This window comes from Trachemys scripta, chromosome 16 (genome assembly GCF_013100865.1).
Source record: "Trachemys scripta elegans isolate TJP31775 chromosome 16, CAS_Tse_1.0, whole genome shotgun sequence".
Lineage (NCBI taxonomy): Eukaryota > Metazoa > Chordata > Testudines > Emydidae > Trachemys > Trachemys scripta.
Window position 1 is genome coordinate 8,027,011 of NC_048313.1, and position 18,229 is coordinate 8,045,239.

At 54.9% G+C, this 18,229-nt stretch overlaps 1 protein-coding gene across 1 annotated transcript; it reads left to right on the forward strand.

Moving 5' to 3' along the window:
* Positions 1-1,016: 1,016 nt before the first annotated feature.
* LOC117888572 (cytochrome P450 2G1-like) lies at positions 1,017-13,016 on the forward strand. Its single transcript, XM_034792107.1, has 9 exons — positions 1,017-1,982; positions 3,588-3,750; positions 4,888-5,037; positions 5,396-5,556; positions 6,686-6,862; positions 7,666-7,807; positions 10,224-10,411; positions 11,720-11,861; positions 12,067-13,016. The coding sequence occupies exons 1-9, from the start codon at positions 1,758-1,760 to the stop codon at positions 12,246-12,248; spliced, it is 1,530 nt and encodes a 509-aa protein (XP_034647998.1). The 5' UTR covers positions 1,017-1,757; the 3' UTR covers positions 12,249-13,016.
* Positions 13,017-18,229: the final 5,213 nt, after the last annotated feature.

Genomic DNA, 18,229 nt, shown 5'->3' on the forward strand with positions numbered 1-18,229 from the left:
ATTCGTGTTCTCGCGGGCCGTGTTATAGCGGGGGAGAGGTGTGTCTCTTCCTCCTGTATTCTCCATAGCTGCTGAAGGGGGTTCAGCCCACGAGAGCTTAGGCCCAAATCATAGACTCTCAGGGTTGGAAGGGACCTCAGGAGGGATCTAGTCCAACCCCCTGCTCAAAGCAGGACCAATCCCCAGACAGATTTTTACCCCAGTTCCCTAAGTGGCCCCCTCAAGGATTGAACTCATAACCCTGGGTTTAGCAGGCCAATGCTCAAACCACTGAGCTCTCCCTCCCCCTACGGTGGCCCGCGGCCCCTGCCCAGAGCTGGGGGGAGTCCTCTCTCCCTGCCCTAGCCCTGGGGCAGCCTGCACCCCAAGCCCCTCATCTCCAGCCCCACCGCAGAGCCTGCACCCCCCCACACACACACACCAACCCTCTGCCCCAGCCCTCAGCGCCCATCCCAGCTGTCCTCTCTTCTGGTACCACAGCACCCCCTGGTGGGCCAGCGGTGTCATTGCAGCACCTCCCCGGTATGCTCTATTATTCGGAGGGGGCGGGGGGAGAATCTGCGGGGGACATGAATTCTGCATTTATGTTTCTTTTGTTAAAAGGGGGGGCTATGGCCCCCTTCTCTCCTCCCCCCCCCCCCCCCCAGTTCCGGCACTGGTGGGTCAGTCCTTTTATAATCAGCGTTTGCCATCTGTCTCTTTGTCCTCCCTGGGGAATTTCCCTTCAGGACAGAGGTGGGTGGGTCCCGGCAATGGAATAGAATGGGGGGCTAGCGGTTAGGACTGAAGAACCTTAGCATGAGCTAAGGGGTCCCCCATATTCCCCAGTCATCCGAACCCACCCACCTGACGTGGCTTTAACGGCCGCCCGGTGACCTCGCCGTTACACCCGCTGTGTAAATCATCTAAATCATCAAATACGCCCCGGGCCGCAGAGACAAAGAGAGAACCCGGAGCCCGGGCTCCAACTTCACCTCCCAGCCCCACACATGTGGGAGGGGAGCTGCCCACATCCTGGCACAGCGCTGGAGCTGCTGGGCTCCAGGCGACAAGGGGAGTGCCTCCTCCTCCGGCCCTTTGATGTGGTTTAGGTGGGCTCGGAACACGCCTACCGCATCCGTCCCTGCAGGCAAGCGAGGCCGGGAACGCCCAGCCGGAGGATGGCTAGCCACATACTCCCAGAAACTTCGGCGCTTGCTCGGGGACTGCAGGCAGGAGTCGAGCAGCGGGCTTGGAGGATCTCCGAGGTGCGTACACGTCGGTGCCCGTGTCCTTTTCCGGAGCAGGGCCCAGCTTTCTCACTGGTTAGACACGCAGAGACTTACCTGCACCTCTTACTGCAGAGGCAGCGTGAGGGAGATCGGCGTTCGGCTCAGTGTCCCGCACACGGAAACATCTGTGTGGCTTCTTTGGAGGTGGCTGCCCATCCCCGGCTATCTTGCCTGGGTGTTTTTTGGAAGATAATTGCTCCGCTGCCTAGATCATAAGACTCGGCCACGTGGCCTGGGCTTAAACAAGCAAACAGAACAGCCCCAAGGACCTGGATCCCAGAACAGCTTTGACACGGGATCTTTTCCAATCCCCTCGTGATCCCAAAGGCGTTAAAAAAGCCAGGGCCCCAGTGACTGGCTGGCAAAATCACCCCCGGACTGTCAATTTCTGAGTTGTGCCCAGCTCTGGGGAATACGGACACGTCCAAGCATCAGGTGAACTAGATCATCCTTGCCAGGTGCCACGAGATTCAGCTCCTGGAACCCATGTCTGACCCTCCGGCTGCTCCTGGCCCTCGGGTGGCTGGCGCGATGGAGCTGGGGGGAGCAGCCACTCTTGTCCTGGCTGCTGGCGCTTTGTGCCTGGCTCTCCTCTGGGAGTGGAAACGGCAGCAGGAAAGCAGCAAATTTCCCCCCGGACCGACTCCTCTGCCACTTCTGGGCAACGCGCTGCAGCTGAGCGGGGGAGACCTGTTCACCTCACTGATGGCGGTAAGTCAGCGGCGCGGGAAAATCAGCGTGAAAAAGCTACAGCCAAGGGAGCTAAGGTTCAGAGTCCTCACCTGTACCGCAGGTAGGGTGACCGGATGTCCCCATTGTACAGGGACAGTTCCGATATTGGGTCTTTTTCTTATATAGGCTCCTATTACCCCCATCCCCTGCCCTGATTTTTCACACTTGCTGTCTGGTCATCCTAACCTTAGGGTAAAATAATTTTCCTACAACTGAACATTATAAACCCAATTAAGGTTACACTTAAAAGAAATCTGAACATGTTAAATAACCTTAACTCTGTCCTTTGGCACCCCCCAATACACGTACGATTAAGTTCAGTGTTTGTGAGCTCAGCAAAGATGAAGCAGATTTTGACAGGCACATTAGACATTTTTCCCATTTATTTTGTCCCAAGGCAGAGTTAACGTTCACTCTGAATTTCCTGGGTTTATAAGGCGTTGTTATGGGCTAGTTACAATTCCCCTATGTCATGTATTTTACTGATGTATTCTCAACCGTAACTCCATCTTCACGGAGTCGTTGTCTGGGAATGTCCACGTGTGTGTGTTTCACTTAATAATGCCGTACATCGCCGGTAAACAAGAACCCGAACGCGGATGTTACCATGGGATATTTTGGGAGGTATCAATGATCAACCCTCAGTCTTGTAATGAAGTTGAAGGGTCAGATCCGCTGGGATGCGCTCACTGCTCGCACCCGCAAGCAGCCAGAGCCGCTATTTACGGATGGTTTAGGGTGACCAGATGTCCCGATTTTGGGGTCTTTTTCTTATATAGGCTTCTATTACCTCCCACCCCCTGTCCTGATTTTTCACACTGGCTGCCTGGTCACCCTAGGATGGTTTGTATTGTCAGAGAAATGCAAAGCAGCGGATCAGTTTTCCCCTCTGCCTCCTGGCTTTCGCTTCCCCCACCTGCCCAGCCAGTTGAGAACAAGTGGCTTGTTTTGGGGGGGGATACGATGAACAGTCACTTTTTGTCAACCGAGGCTGATGCATCAACACGTCAGCAAAACTCGCACAGAATTGCCCTCTCTCGAAAGGGCTCATTGTTCTCCAGGCGGGTGAAGCCAGGAGTCTCCCAGTCCTTTCTAAGCCCCAGAGAGCTCAGTCATTGTCTAACAGCAGTCGAAGGTTTAGCCCCCCCCCGAGCGAGTGCCATTCCCTCGTTTAAAGCTTTTTCTACGTATATTCTTCTGTGGAGAATGAAGCAACAACTGTAATTCCAGTTCCCACCTGAATGCCCCGTGAGTAATCGGCGTCTCGGGGGTGTGACACATTCGATAAATGCACAGACAAAATCATATGGTTGTATAATCTAGGCAGGGTTTCGCACCACACCCAGCCCGGTGATAACAGCTAAGAGGCAAGTGAGAATCACGCAGGGCCGCTGAGTCACTCCCGGGCAAAACGTAGGTGCCAAATCCTCAGACGTCGCTTTCGCCGATTCCCAAAGGGCCGCCCTGGCCTAGGAAGGGGGGAAGTTTTCACAAGGGATATTGATCCACACGTCCCGTATGCCTCCCTCGTCAGGGCAGCGTCTGCTCTTTCCTTCTTCCCATTGACGCTCCGTCCCCTTGCAGCTGCGGGAGAAGTACGGCCCGGTGTTCACGGTGCACCTGGGCCCGCGGCGGGTGGTGGTGCTGTGCGGGCACCAGGCGGTGAAGGAAGCCCTGGTGGACCACGCGGAGGAGTTCAGTGGCAGAGGAGGCATGCCCACGCTGGACAGGATCTTCCACGGTTATGGTGAGCGGGAGGCAGCCATCGCGTTCCTCTTTGTGGATGGTTGTCAGCCTCCGAACCTTGCCGACGCGTCGTCCCGCTCTCCTCCCAGCTCACCAACGGCCCTCGCCTGGGTTCACCTCGCGGCTCCGAATCGCACAGAGCAGGGACGAGAAGCTGGCTCTGGCACGACCCAGGGGAGTCCCCACCCCCCCGCTGGGCTAGTTAGGGGTCGCGGGCACTCGCTCGCTCACGGTTCTTTTTGTCTGGCTGGCAGGTTTTTGGTGGCAGGTTCCCAAAGGGCTTGGAACAAAGACACGTTTCAAAACTAGGCTGGCCAACTTTCTAACTGCACAAAACCGAACACCCCTGCCCCGCCCCTTCCCCAAGGCCCCGCCCCGCCCCATCCCCTTCCCCAAGGTCCCGTCCTGCCCTGCCCCTTCCCCAAACTCCTGCCTCCTTCCCTTCCCCAAGGCCCTTCCCCAAGGCCCGCCCCTGCCCCGCCCCTTCCCCAAGGCCCACCCCGGGAGGTGGGGGCACCGCTGGATTTGCGTGTTACGCGCCAGACACCGAAGTGCTTAGGCGTGAGTCACGTCCCCTGCAAGTCCTTCGGTTACTCGTCCGGAAAATGGGGATTCTACAACAGACAGGGGAACCAGTGGTAAGCCAGACCGGCACCTTAACTACAAGGCCAGTCTTCCTCTGGGTCCTTTCCCCTTTCCCCTGTGTCGGTCGGTGTCTGCCCTACCCTGATCACGGCTGTGGCCGTTCTCCAAACACCTCCCGGCTCCTCCCACACACCTGGACCCACCGTGTCTAGACTCGCGGTGTGTCAGGAGCGGGAAGCTCCAACTGCCTGATGAGAACTTGCCCGGTGGGTTAAAAGAACACGTCTGCTGCCAAGAAAGCCAGCGAGATGCCCTGGGGGGGGTTCAGCCGGTTTCACCGGACGCAGCGGTTAGCGGAGCTGGGCCTGTTTTGCAACAGCGGCGTTCGAGAAGAATGACTTTGAAGGGTCCCACCCAGTTCGACCATCCCACTGGCCCACTTCACTTGCCGTTCCCAGGCGTGTTCGTGCTGAACCCTGCCCCCCCCCCGTTCTCCCGCTGGTTGATTGTCATTGGTCCCTCCGCCCCTTCGGTGGCCCTCTCTCGTCCTCAGGGGTCATCTTAGCCAACGGCGAGCGGTGGAAGCAGCTGCGGCAGTTCTCGGTCGCCACCCTGCGGAATCTGGGGGTGGGGAAAAGGCCCCTCCAAGAGAGGATCGCGGAGGAAGCGCAGGCTCTGGTGGAGGAGATCCGGAAAACCAACGGTTCGTGCTCGTGGCGGCGGGGCCTCGATGGAGGGTCTAGGTTCTCCGCACGCGGAGGAGAGTTCCCCAGGGGGTCTCTGTTGCGCTCACTGGAGACTCTTGGGGTTGAGCGCTTCTGAAAACCTGGCCCGTAGAGCCAGGCCTGCAGGGCCCTGCTCCTCTCCCGGCCTCTCCCTCACTTCGTGCCTCGGGCAATGAAAAATCCCCCTGGTCCCAGCATGGCGCCGAGGCGGGGGCCCGTCCCCATGCTTCGGTGCCCCTCGTGGGGAAGCCGTAACCCCAGGCGGCTTCGATCGGCGAGGGATATTCCCCCTCCTGCCGCTCCCGGCGGCTCAGCGCAGTCTGTTCTGCCCCCCAGGTTCTCCCTTCGACCCCAGCCGCCCCGTCAGCCACGCCGTCGGCAATGTGATCTCCTCCATCGCCTTCGGGGACCGCTTCGACTACCAGGACCAGACCTTCCTGAGCCTACTCGACGTCATCCAGAGCCTCTTCGTGGAGCTGAGCAGCCGCTGGATGCAGGTGGGTGACGCTTCTGGGGCTGCGGGGGGTCTGTGCACCCCGGGACAGGTCCTGGAGTGGCAGCGAGTGAAGGGATCCTTGGAAGGAGAGCAGGGAGGGGGCTTGGAATCCAGGCTGGATTTTCCAAGGTATTTAGGTGCCGAAAGATGCACCTAAGTATGCTAGGCACCCCACCCCCAGTGTGACTTGGGCGCTTGTCTGCATCTTTGCAGATCTGGCCCTCCATCCCTGACCGCTCCCCGCCCTCCCGCAGTAGGATGGAAGGCATCCCCCGGGGCTCGGACCTACAAAAGTGCCAAGGCCTTATCCCTCCCACTGGCCCCAGTGCACCACCAGACACCTGTTACAGAGGGCAGCCAACTTCACAGCTGCTGGTGTCCCACTCTGAGCTCCTCCCTCGTCCCGTGTGCCTTCCCGGGGCCCCGTCTGACGCCCAAGTCAGTGGGATCCTGGTGTGGAGGGCAAAGCAGCAGGCCTGGTCCAGCAAGGCCGATTGCTGCAGAACTTACCTATGCCTTTGGGGTGCGGAGCAGCCAGCCTGTTGGATCTGGAGCGCACACATGTGACTGACTCTATCCGGCCTGGCTGAGCCGCTCACAAAATCAGACTGTGGGATCCCAGCTGAGGAGGCGGGACGTCTCGGAGGGGCAGAAGCGGGGTTCCTGCCAGCCCAGAACCAAAGACGCAGGTCGGCGATTCTATCCCCATCCTCCGGGGCTCTGGTGTCTTTTCTAAAAGCCCCAGCTCCTGGAGTCACGGGTTCTGGGTCAGACTCTTAGCCCGCCTCTTTTTTTTCTAACGTGAGTTTGCCCTCGTGTGTGCCGAGAAGAGCCTGAAAGCGCGACGCCGAGCAGCCGGCCCGCGGAATGCTCTCCACAGCCATCATTAATCGTCTTTTAAAATCTCCTGATTTCTGAACGCTTGGGGATGGCGGCCCTGTCCTCGCCGCTTGCTGCAGCTTCTGGGCTGCCCTGAGCCAGCCATGGGAGCAGCGAGACGGAGGTGGGCTGGCTGCCTGTGCAGCCCGCTCCCGCGTGACATCCAGTCGGGACGGCTCACGCGTGGCCGCCCCCTCCCTCTCCGCGCTGCTAATGGAGCTTCCCGCGTCTCTCCCGCCTTCCCCCCGCAGCTCTACGAGATGTTTCCAGGCATCATGCGCTTCTTACCCGGCCCCCACAACCGCATTTTTCAGCATGTCAAGGTGCTGCACGACTTCGTCACCGAGCGGGTGCAGATGAACCAGAAAACCTTGGATCCTGGCTGCCCTCGGGATTACATTGACGCCTTCCTCATCAAGATGGAAGAGGTACAGAGCTGTGGGGGCCAGGCCGGTATTTTAGGGAGGGTCTTCAGTGGCCTCTGGGATGTTCCTTCGCACAGGCTGGGAACCAGAGTCAGAGGGTATCACCACATCTGTCTGTGACCAACAGCCTGTAGAAAGAATCCCCTTTATCTTCATCCCGGCCAAGCCCTGGCTTTCCTTTCCCTTGGGGAACACCGCAAGTGACGGGCAGTCCAGAGTTCCCTGGCGTCACTTTCCTGGGGCAGGAGTTCGACGCACCGGCCCCGATTCTCCGCTGCCCTGCACCCAGAGCAGTTATTTACCCCCAGTGCAACGTGGGTGTGGGTAGGATCTTAGACCCACTCCACTTGTTCCAGGCCAAATGACCCCACCAGGTGCAGGGCCCTGGAGAGTCAAACAAACGTTTCCCGTGCAAATTATCCCTGTGCTCGAGCAACGGCATTGAAACCCCTTCGCTCACAAGGCAGCCCCTGCGAGAGATGTGCACACCCAGGCAATGCTGGGTGCCTTCAAGCAGCCCCCATCCTTTGGCCTAGGGTGTTTTGTGAGAGAAATAGGGGTGGTTTGAGCTGAGACTTTATGGGTGCTTGTTGATTCAAAATACTACGTTAGAAATATTGAAAGATCAAATGAACGTCCTCATGAGTTTTTCAGGTTAACTCACAAGTGTATTGGTCTGGCCGTGAAACCAGAGACCTCAGCCATGAATTCTGGCAGTGCAAATGTTTCTCTCCTGTTTGTCACCCTGCTGTTTGGGCATCATTAGCACCAAGATTTTTGATATTTTTTTTATTTCCTCTTTCAAGGAAAAGCAAAATCCGCAGAGTGAATTCCATACAAAGAACCTGGCACTGAGTGTGGTCCACTTGTTTTTCGGTGGGACGGAGATGGTGAGCGCCACCTTGAGATACGGGTTCCTGCTCCTGATGAAATACCCAGAGGTACAAGGTAATTAGTGTGATGGGTTGGATCACAGAAACCCCCTTGGGAGCTGCCACCAGATGTGCAAAGACTACCCCTGCTCCTGTTTTCCCTGCCAGCTCAGGACTCCAGCACCCTGTCTTGCTGAGCCAGACACTCCCGTTTGGCTCCACACACAGACCCAGGGTCTGAATCACTTGTCCCAAAGCTGCAAGTTTACCTGAAAACAGCTCGCAGCAGTGCGCTTGTCTTTAGCACTCAGATGCCCAACTCCCAATGGGGTCTAAACCCAGATAAATCCGTTTTACCCTGCATAAAGCTTATGCAGGGCAAACTCATAAATTGTTCGCCCTCTATAACACTGATAGAGAGATATGCACAGTTGTTTGCTCCCCCAGGTATTAATACATACTCCGAGTGAATTACTAAATAGAAAGTGATTTTATTAAATACAGACAGTAGGATTTAAGTGGTTCAAAGTAGTAACAGACAGAACAAAGTAAGTCACCAAGCAAAATAAAATAAAATGCGCAAATCTATGCCTAATCAAACTGAATACAGATAATCTCACCCTCAGAGATGCTTCAGTAAGTTTTTCTCAGACTCGACATCTTCCAGGCCTGGGCACAATTCTTTCCCCTGGTACAGCTCTTGTTGCAGCTCAGGTGGTAGCTAGGGGATTCTTCATGATGGCTCCTCTCCCTCTCTGTTCTCTTCCACCCCTTTATATATCTTTTGCATAAGGCGGGAACTCTTTGTCCCTCTGGGTTTCCACCCCCCCCTCACTGGAAAAGCACCAGGTTAAAGATGGATTCCAGTTCAGGTGACATGATCACATGTCACTGCAAGACTTCATTACTCACTTGCCAGCACACACCTATACAGGAAGACTCACAGGTAAATACAGCCATCTGCAGACAATGGGAGTCATCAAGATTCCAAACCATCATTAATGGTCCACACTTTACACAATTACAATAGGCCCTCAGAGTTACATTTTATATTTCTAGTTTTAGATACAAGAGTGGTACATTCATACAAATCAGATGATCATACTCAGTAGCTTATAAGCTTTGTAATGATACCTTACAAGAGACCTTTTGCATGAAGCATATCCCAGTTACGTTACATTCACTTATTACCATATTTTCTCTAAAACTATCTCAGTTACATTATATTGACTTATTATCAAGTTTTTATAAAACCATATAGACTGCACAACGTCACAATTAGTAGGGCTGGTTTCAAGGTTTCCGACAGAATGGGTTTCTTCCCCTCTATTTCAGCAACATTGCGTTTAGAAAAGAGAGATCAGAAGGAAGTATTCAGTAAACAGCCGTGTCCCAGTTCGACAGTTTTGGAGCAAAACATTCCAATTATTCATCTCGATTTTTCTTAACTTTCTATTATTACAACTCAGAATGAAATGAAAATGTTCAGAATCGAAACCAAAGGGTTTTGACCCAAAATGATTTTTTTAAGCATTACTTTGCCAGGAAATCCCTAAATTCTTTTGTGGTGGTTCCATTTTGGAATGGAAACAAATTTTGAAATCACCAAATTGCCGCAAAATGGATATTCCGATTGCCACTGTTTTGCTACCAGCTGTTTATTCCAACTGTGCCAATCAGGATGGAGACTGCGTGGACCAGAGAGCAAATCCAGAGCCCTTGTCTGTCCTCTTTGCCTGGCTTTAGCCCAGGGGTCGGCAACCTTTCGGAAGTGGTGTGCCGAGTCTTCGTTTAGTCACTCTCATTTAATACATTTTAACGTTTTTAGAAGGTCTCTTTCTATAAGTCTATAATATAGAACTAAACTATTGTTGTATGTAAAGTCAATAAGGTTTTTAAAATGTTTAAGAAGCTTCATTTAAAATTAAATTAAAATGCAGAGCTCCCCGGACCGGTGGCCAGGACCCGGGCAGTGTGAGTGCCTCTGAAAATCAGCTCGCGTGCCTCCTTCGGCACGTGTGCCATAGGTTGCCTACCCCTGCATTAGCCTCTGGAATGAAAGCACCGGCTTTTAAGAAACTCTTCTGCTGTATATAAGGGTGGAGCTGGGGCGGGGGCCGGGTTGGAATCTGGAGCACCTCCCACCCCCCGCTCTAATGGATGGGGTGGACTTTGTGGTTAATTCACTAGACTGCAAGTCAGCTGCTGACCCTTGCGTGAACTGCCCTTGATCACTAAGTCCATGCTGGTTAGTTCTCCTTTGTATCTTGTCTACTGAGATTTGAAGCTCTTTGACGGTCTTACCATGAGTACGTACAACGGGACCCTCGTCTCAGCCAGGGCCTCTCGGTGCTACCAAAATCCTACTAAGAACGGTTCAGGCAGCAGCGGGGCAGATACCATGACCTGCCCCTAGACCACAGCTTTGCTGGGGTGTTCCATGCCCCACGCTCCCTGTGCCCGTAACGTGCCTTCCGCTGATGTCTCGACAGAAAAGGTGCATCAGGAAATCGATGGTGTCATTGGGCGGCACCGCGGCCCCGCCGCTGAGGACCGAAGCCGGATGCCCTACACCCACGCCGTGATACACGAGATACAGCGCTTCAGCAACATCATCCCCTTGGGGATTCCGCATGCAGTGATCCGAGACACCCAGTTCCGGGGGTACACGCTCCCCAAGGTGCCGAGTCCAGAGCCTAGTGCCAACGCCCCGTTTACGTTTTAAAATACCACAAGCCCCCCCCCCGGCGGCCACCCTTCATGGGAGTTTGCCCTAGTGTCCGTGAACATTTCTGTTCCCTCTCCTCGCGTTGTGCCCTGCTTAGCTATCACCCTGCACCCCAGAGACAGCTGCATTCGAAATGTGGCTTTGAACAGATACCAGGATACAGCAGCAGCTCCAGGCACCAGCGCGCCAAGCGCATGCCTGGGGTGGCAAGCCGCGGGGGGCAACCTGCCGGTCCCTGCAAGGGTGGCAGTCAGGCAGCCTTCGGCGGCATGCCTGCGGGAGGTCTGCCGGTCCCGCGGTTTCGGCAGCAATTCGGCAGCGGGTACGCCGAATCCGCGGGACCGGGGACCTACTGCAGGCAGGGCCGGCTCCAGGCACCAGCCTGGCAAGCAGGTTCTTGGGCCGGCCACTCCGGAGAGGGGCGGCACGTCCAGCTATTCGGCGGCAATTTGGCAGACGGTCCCTCACTCCCGCTCGGAGCGAAGGACCTCCCGCCGAATTGCCGCTGCAGATCGCAGTCACGATCACGGCTTCTTTTTTTTTGGCTGCTTGGGGCGGCCAAAACCCTGGAGCCGGCCCTGCCCGCAGGCATGCCTCCGAAGGCAGCCTGCCTGCCGTGTCTGGGGCGGCAAAAAAGCGACAGCCGCCCCTGCCAGGATAAAATGATTTTCAACGGGGCTTGCGCAGGACAAGAGGAACTATGTGCGTGTGCACACGTGAAATATAGTTACAGGGGCGCTCTTGGGCATTGGCAGGCCTGGAGCTCCATCGGCCTCTCTTTTTTTCTCTAAAAGATCACAACAAATAAATCTCTGTTTCCATGGGTGGGACAATCAGGCTGGGGTGTTGGGGTTTCCCCAACCACTAAGTGGCGCCATTTCTCCATAATTCACAGCTGCAGCGTGGCTCAGAGGAGAGGGGCCAGAACTAGGCCTGGGGAGACCCGGCCAGGGGTGCAATGCTTGACCGGCTGGGGGTGGCCGGCAGTGCACCCAGGCGAAGGAGAGCTCCGATTTCAAACCGAGCACCTCACGCCTGGCTAGCCGGGTTGTACAAGCCGGATCCCCATGCTCATACAATTACAGCGGGGGACTAGCTGTCAGGACTCATGGGTTCTTTCCCTGTCTCCACTGTATACTGGGTCCCAATCCTGCAAACACTCACGCGTGTGCCATGGCTAAAATAGATTGAAACTGATGAGGACGCTCTCGCTGGGATAGCTCAAGCTGGCCAAACAACCAGACCCACCTCTCTTACCAGGGGACAGACGTTTTCTGCGTGCTGGGCTCTGCCCTCCGGGACCCCAGACACTTCAGCGACCCAGAACGCTTCGACCCGGGGAATTTCTTGGATGAGAATGGCGGCTTTAAGAAGAACCATGCTTTTATGGCTTTTTCCGCAGGTACCAGCATTTCTCCCCCTTCCCCAGCCCCCCATAGATCAGGGCCTCATGCCTAACAAATGAACTCCTTCGTGGCTATGTTGGGGGAGCGTGGGTGGGACTGTGGTCGGGTTTAACTCACTGCAGGGTGCCGAGCTCTGTGCATGGAAGGGACGGGGTGTGGGACAGTCAGCCAGGAGTCCTGTATTTGCCTTTGTTCCCCTAGGGAAGCGGGTGTGTCTGGGCGAGGGTCTGGCCCGCATGGAGCTCTTCCTGGTCTTTACCTCCGTCCTGCAGCGCTTCACCTTGCAGTCGCCCGTTGACCCCCAGGACATTGACCTCACCCCAAAAGCGAGTGGATTTTGGAACATACCTCCCGAGTACAGGGTCTGTGCCTTCCCACGCTGAGGAGTCGTCAGCGGACATGCGGGGGTGGGGGGGTTTAAGGATTGGGAAACAAACAGGGTACGCGTGTGATGGCCCCAAGGCTGGACCTGTGTAAATGAGGAAGCTTTTCCATGCTACAATCTCATTTGTAGGTCTTGACGCTGCACATTCCTGGACAAGTTACCGCAGACGTTCACTCACGTTTTTTCTTTTTAATGCCAAGATATCCCTGAAGTCGTGTACAGTTCTGGTATGGAGAGAGCCCTCGGATGGGGAATGCTCATGGTGTTGTGGTTGACGCGCAGGACTCGGGGCATGATGCCGGGGTTCTGTTCTCACCTTCGAAAGAGTGTGGTCTAGTGGTTATAGCAAGCGCCTGGTAGTCAGCGCCTGAGTTCTATTCCTGGCTTAGGTGGTGGGGCTTGGGAGCGTGGCTTATTAGAGGAGAGGATTAGGATGTTGTGATCATGAGTGTCTGTAGGATTGGGACCCAAGCACTAGGCAGTAAAAGAACCCAGGAGTCCTGACACCTACTCCCCTGCTCTAACCACTAGACTCCCTGCTAGAATCCTCAGAATTGCTGGCTCTGGGAAGGGAGTAGGTGTCAGGACTCCTGGGTTCTTTCCCTCTCTCTACCATATACATGGGTCCCCATCCTGCAAACACTCCCGCATGCACGATGCCTGAACTCGATTGAAACTGATGTGGGAGCTCGAGCTGGCCAAAACAAACAGACACGTCCTTCGAGAAGAAACTTAAAGATATATTTTTATTTCAGAAAGCTGTGAGTGGGGGAGGGGGAACAAAAAGGGGAGTGCGTGGGGCTCACCAAGATGATGTGAAACGTTTTGACGTGTTTTGCTGTAAAATAAAAACTTTGGACTAAATTTGTATCTTGGTCAAAGACATTTTTCATCAGAAAAAAACCTTGCCGTGGGAACAGCAGATTGAAGCCGAAAGAGGTGACACCCAGAAGGGAAGGGAAACCCTGCTTCTTCAGGTCAGGAAGAACAGGGTAACCCCCACCCCCACTTCACTGATTAGTGCTTGCAACGTGCTTTGAGATCCGCACATGCCAGGGACTAGAGACAAACAAAATATGAGCGTCCGTTCGGATTCAGAAAGTACGAGCTGAGGCTAGGGGAGGGAGCGTGGTCTAATGGTTAGAAGGGCGGATGGGGAAGTAGGACCTGTTCCTGGCTCAGGTACTGTGTGTGGGACCTTGGACAGGTTGTTCTCGCTCGGTGAGCCCCACCAGTTACTTCCCATTTCTTTGTACACACATGGATAGCTGGGGGCTTTGGGGGCTGAATCTCTGTCTATTGGGTTTCCTGCTCCAAAGGCGGGGCATGCATATCAATACACTCTAGTTTGGTACCAGGCCAGAGAACAGCTGTTTTGCTTCTGATTCTAGACAATCAAACCCTCTCCCCTGCCCTCTCTGCTGTTCACAGGCCAACGCTAAGGAAATAGCCAGGCGGCTCTGAGGTTTGAGACTTAACCAGCACTTTTCAGTATCAGCAGGTCTCTACGCACACCCCCTTCCATTTAGCACGCCAGACTGTGGAGTTCTGGTCTCAGGGCTGGACCAGAACAGGAGGCTACAGGTCAGGGTTGTGGGGCGTCAACAGGACTTTGTGTGGGGGGAGCTGGAATGGCCCGGGGGTGCTGTGTGGCAGGGCTCTGTGGAAGGGGCTCCCCAGAAGAGGAATAGAAAGGGGTGCTGCAGATTACAGCTGAGAGGCACTGATGAAGCCGAGTGAGGGGCACACGTGAGAATGAAGGCACGTTGGCAGAGGAGTGGAGTCTAGGACTGGAATAGCCCAGCCTGCCAGATAGACCAACCCGTCAGCCCATTGACCTCCCGTTACACTCACAGCCCAGGGGCTAAGCAGACACAGCTACTGGGAAATCTACAGTCTGCCGTGTTACCTCCATCCAGGCTTCACCTGCAGAAAAGGGCATGAAAGCCGCGTTCTTCTTGACGCTCGAGGAAAGGGTCGGGATTAAATAGCTCCGGGGGCTGCCAGCGGCTTGGATCGCTCAGCACAGAGGATACGGCAGGAAACACAGAGCAGAGCAGGATGGGAGAGAGGTTTCCTTCCACCCGCTTACATGCAAACACGGTGGGGAAGGACCATGTGTGTTTAGGGATACTGACCTGCCTTACCCTGCCGCCCGGGGCAGAGATGCGGGGTGCCCAGCAGTGGAATTCTGGGCCGTTCGCGATGGGCTTGGACGAGCGGGGAGCTTGTGCCGTGGGGCAGTGCCCGCTGATCTGGAGCCTGGTTTCGGCACAGGACGCTCAGGACCCCGGGCTCGCTGAGTGGAGCGATGCAGGAGTTTGGGAGTTGGGGCACTTGGGTTTAGGCCCAGTGTGGGAAGAGAGTGTGATGGAGCGGTTAGAGTAGGGCGCTGAGACTCAGGGTACCTGAGATCTATTCCCGGTTCTGTCATTGTGCCACCGGAGGCAAGCAGGTGTCCCCCGCATCCCCTGGACCCTGGGGATGAGGCCAAAGCGCCCCGAGGGCTAGGGATGAAGTGGTACTGGGTGTTCAGTCTCTGCTGCGCCTGGATTCAACGGCCAGCAAAGCCCCTTCGCTCCTCACCTGGGGCAGGGCGTGTCCACGGAACGCCGTGTCCCTGATCACCAGGTGCAGCACGTGGGTAGGGAGGAGGTCTGCGAAGCACTGGATTTCGTGGATTGCAGCGTTGGTGTCTGGCAGCTGGAGCCGATCCTCTGTCCACGGAGCCTGGTTCCTTCCGACCACCTGGTCGAGCTCCTGGTGCCTTTTATCTGAAAATAGCCTGAGAACCCTCAGAATGTGAGCACGGCTCAGAATAATAGCCAAGGGAGGGAGTGGGGTCTAGTGGTTAGAGTGGGCGGGCTGGGAGCCAGGACTCCTGGGTTCTTTTTGAGGCGGGATCCCCACTTTTTATTCCACTCTTTGTCCTCCCATTTTTTCCAGTGGAATAAAGCAAGGAAAGGGGAGTAAAATAGAGAAAAGGTAGGAGAGGGAAAAAATCTTGGGGTTATTTCTGGGACAAACAAAACAAGGATTTTAACTCGAAACGGGACGAACAGCTTCGTTTCCAACTTTTGGGGCCAAAATAAATGAATTCATTTAAAAATGGAAATTTCCCCCAGCGACAAAATTGGGATTTGTTGTCCAACCAGCCCCAGCGCTGGCAGCGTGGAGAAAGGTCTTGGATCAAGCAGGCCGCACCGAATCTCTTTGTTATTGCCTGGATTTAGCGGCATCTCCCCTCTGCTGCTGAACTCGTCCCCTCAGTCCACCAGGGCTTCCTTCACGGCCTCAAATCCACAAAGCAACACTGTACACAACTGTGTGCACACGACGGTGTAACCGCCCCCCTCCAACCAGCGGCGTTCTGTCAGAACAAAACTGCGTGTTGGCTCTGGCTAACGTTAAACACGGGCAGAAGTGCTGGCAGGATCCGCGGCCTAGTTCCCACAAAACCATCCAGTGAGCAGCGTGGGGCCAGAAGGTGCCTTGGCCTGCCCCCAGGAATTCGAATCCCTCACGACCCCTCCCGGGGGTCAAAATGAAAGCTGGTTGGAATTATTCAATCAAAACAGGCAAATGTCGGTTCGGACTAAACTTTCTTGACAGGGAAATTCAGAATGAATAGGTGTTGTTCCAAACTGGCTTTTTCATTTCTGATATCTGAAAAGTTTGGGATTTTAGGGGGAGGGCCCCCCCCCCTCCATTTCTCTCTCTTTCCAAACATCTTCCTTTCTGTTCCCGTGGAAAAGGTGGCAAAAGCAGAAAAAGAGTGTTTGGGTGGGAGTAAGGGGGGGTTAAAAACAAACTTCCCCGGCCCCGATTTTACTCCTTTGTCTACTTTATTCTATCTTTTCCAGTGGGAAAAACTGGGGGAAAGGAGGGTGTAGCGGGGTGGTGACCCGCTCCAGCCCTGACAGGGTTGGAACCAGCCCTGGGAGAGGGCTGGCAGGCTGGGAGAACAGCCCAGGCTGAGTGGGGAAACAGCCGCAGCTGTGGCCACACCCCAAACGGACTCAGCTGGCCCTATAAAGGGACTGCTGGGCTGAAGCAGTCTTGTCTCTCTGCATTCAGAGGGAGAAGGGCCTGGCTGCAGGGAGCTAGAGACAGGGTACCTGGGTGGAGCAGGGCTGGGGAAAGGCAGAGGAACAGGGGAGCTCCAGCCTGCAAAGCCCCAGGCTGCGGCCTAGCATAAGGCCAACAGGTGCTGGGGGTTGCAGAGGGCAGCAGGTCCGAACCCCCTTTGCCTATGATGAGTGGCGTATCTGCAGTCCGCCCTGGTGAGCGGGGGCTAGATGGGGACTGGCAGTAGCCGAACACTGAGGCGAAGTGGGGATAGTGGGTGGGGGTCCCCCTGGGAGGGGAAAACCCTGAGTCTGGGAGGGGTTACTGCCAGAGGGGCAGCACCCCAGGTAAACAGGGCACCGGGGTCCTGGGAGGGACACAGGGCCAGCGGTAAGGTGGATCACCGGCCTGCAGAGGGTGCTCCGGGTGCTGGGAGAACTAATTCCCTGAGGACGACCAGTAGGAAGCGCTGCGGCGGTGAGTCAAGCTCCCTACAGAGGGGAACCCCCAAACTATCAGAAACTGACTCACAAATGTTCATTTCGCTTCAGCCTTTCCTGACCCACACAAGGAAATAAAGAAACAAATCAACAGAGCCAGACGTGTACCCAGAAGCCTCCTGCTACAAGACAGGCCCAAAAAAGAAACCAACAGAACTCCACTGGCCATCACCTTCAGTCCTCAGCTTAAACCTCTCCAACGCCTCATCAGTGATCTACAACCCATCCTGGACAATGATCCCTCACTTTCACAGACCTTGGGAGGCAGGCCAGTCCTCGCCCACAGACAACCCACCAATCTTAAGCATATTCTCACCAGTAACCATGCACCACACCATAACAACTCTAACTCAGGAACCAACCCATGCAACAAACCTCGATGCCAACTCTGCCCACATATCTACACCAGCAACACCATCACAGGACCTAACCAGATCAGCTACAACATCACCAGCTCATTCACCTGCACGTCCACCAATGTTATATATGCCATCATATGCCAGCAATGCCCCTCTGCTATGTACATTGGCCAAACTGGACAGTCCCTACGCAAGAGGATTAATGGACACAAGTCAGATATCAGGAACGGCAATATACAAAAACCTGTAGGAGAACACTTCAACCTCCCTGGCCACACAATAGCAGATGTAAAGGTAGCCATCTTACAGCAAAAAAACTTCAGGACCAGACTCCAAAGAGAAACTGCTGAGCTCCAGTTCATTTGCAAATTTGACACCATCAGATCAGGATTAAACAAAGACTGTGAATGGCTATCCTACTACAGAAGCAGTTTCTCCTCCCTTGGTGTTCACACCTCAACTGCTAGCAGAGCACCTCACCCTCCCTGATTGAACTAACCTCGTTATCTCCACACTGATATATACCTGCCTCTGGAGATTTCCATTACTTGCATCTGAAGAAGTGAGGTTCTTACCCACGAAAGCTTATGCTCCCAGTACTTCTGTTAGTCTCAAAGGTGCCACAGGACCCTCTGTTGCTTTCAGTGTAGGGTAGTGATTCAGGGCATCAGTTTCTCTCCCAAGAGGGAGATTTTATTTCCTTCGTTCATTAGAGAGGGGTGACTTGTGAGGAGACTTTCTGTCGCTGTTTGATAATCAGCGAGGCAAATTTGGGAGGATTTTCGTGTCAGTGTTTCACCATGGGGACAAACCCAGCGAATGCAGAGGATCCGAGTTGTCCTTTGTTAATTTACTTAGTGGCAGGATCTTCCCAATTCACTCCAGGGAAGAGACCCCAGGAAGAGCGAGGGCCAATTGAGGGCTGCAGGGTTGCACCAGCCAACCTATCTGAGAGGGTTTTTGCAGGAACGGGGGAGAGCTGTTGGCATTCTCCTGGCCGCTAAGTGGCGTGACTTCTCCATAATTCACAGCAGTCATGGGGTTTGTTTGCT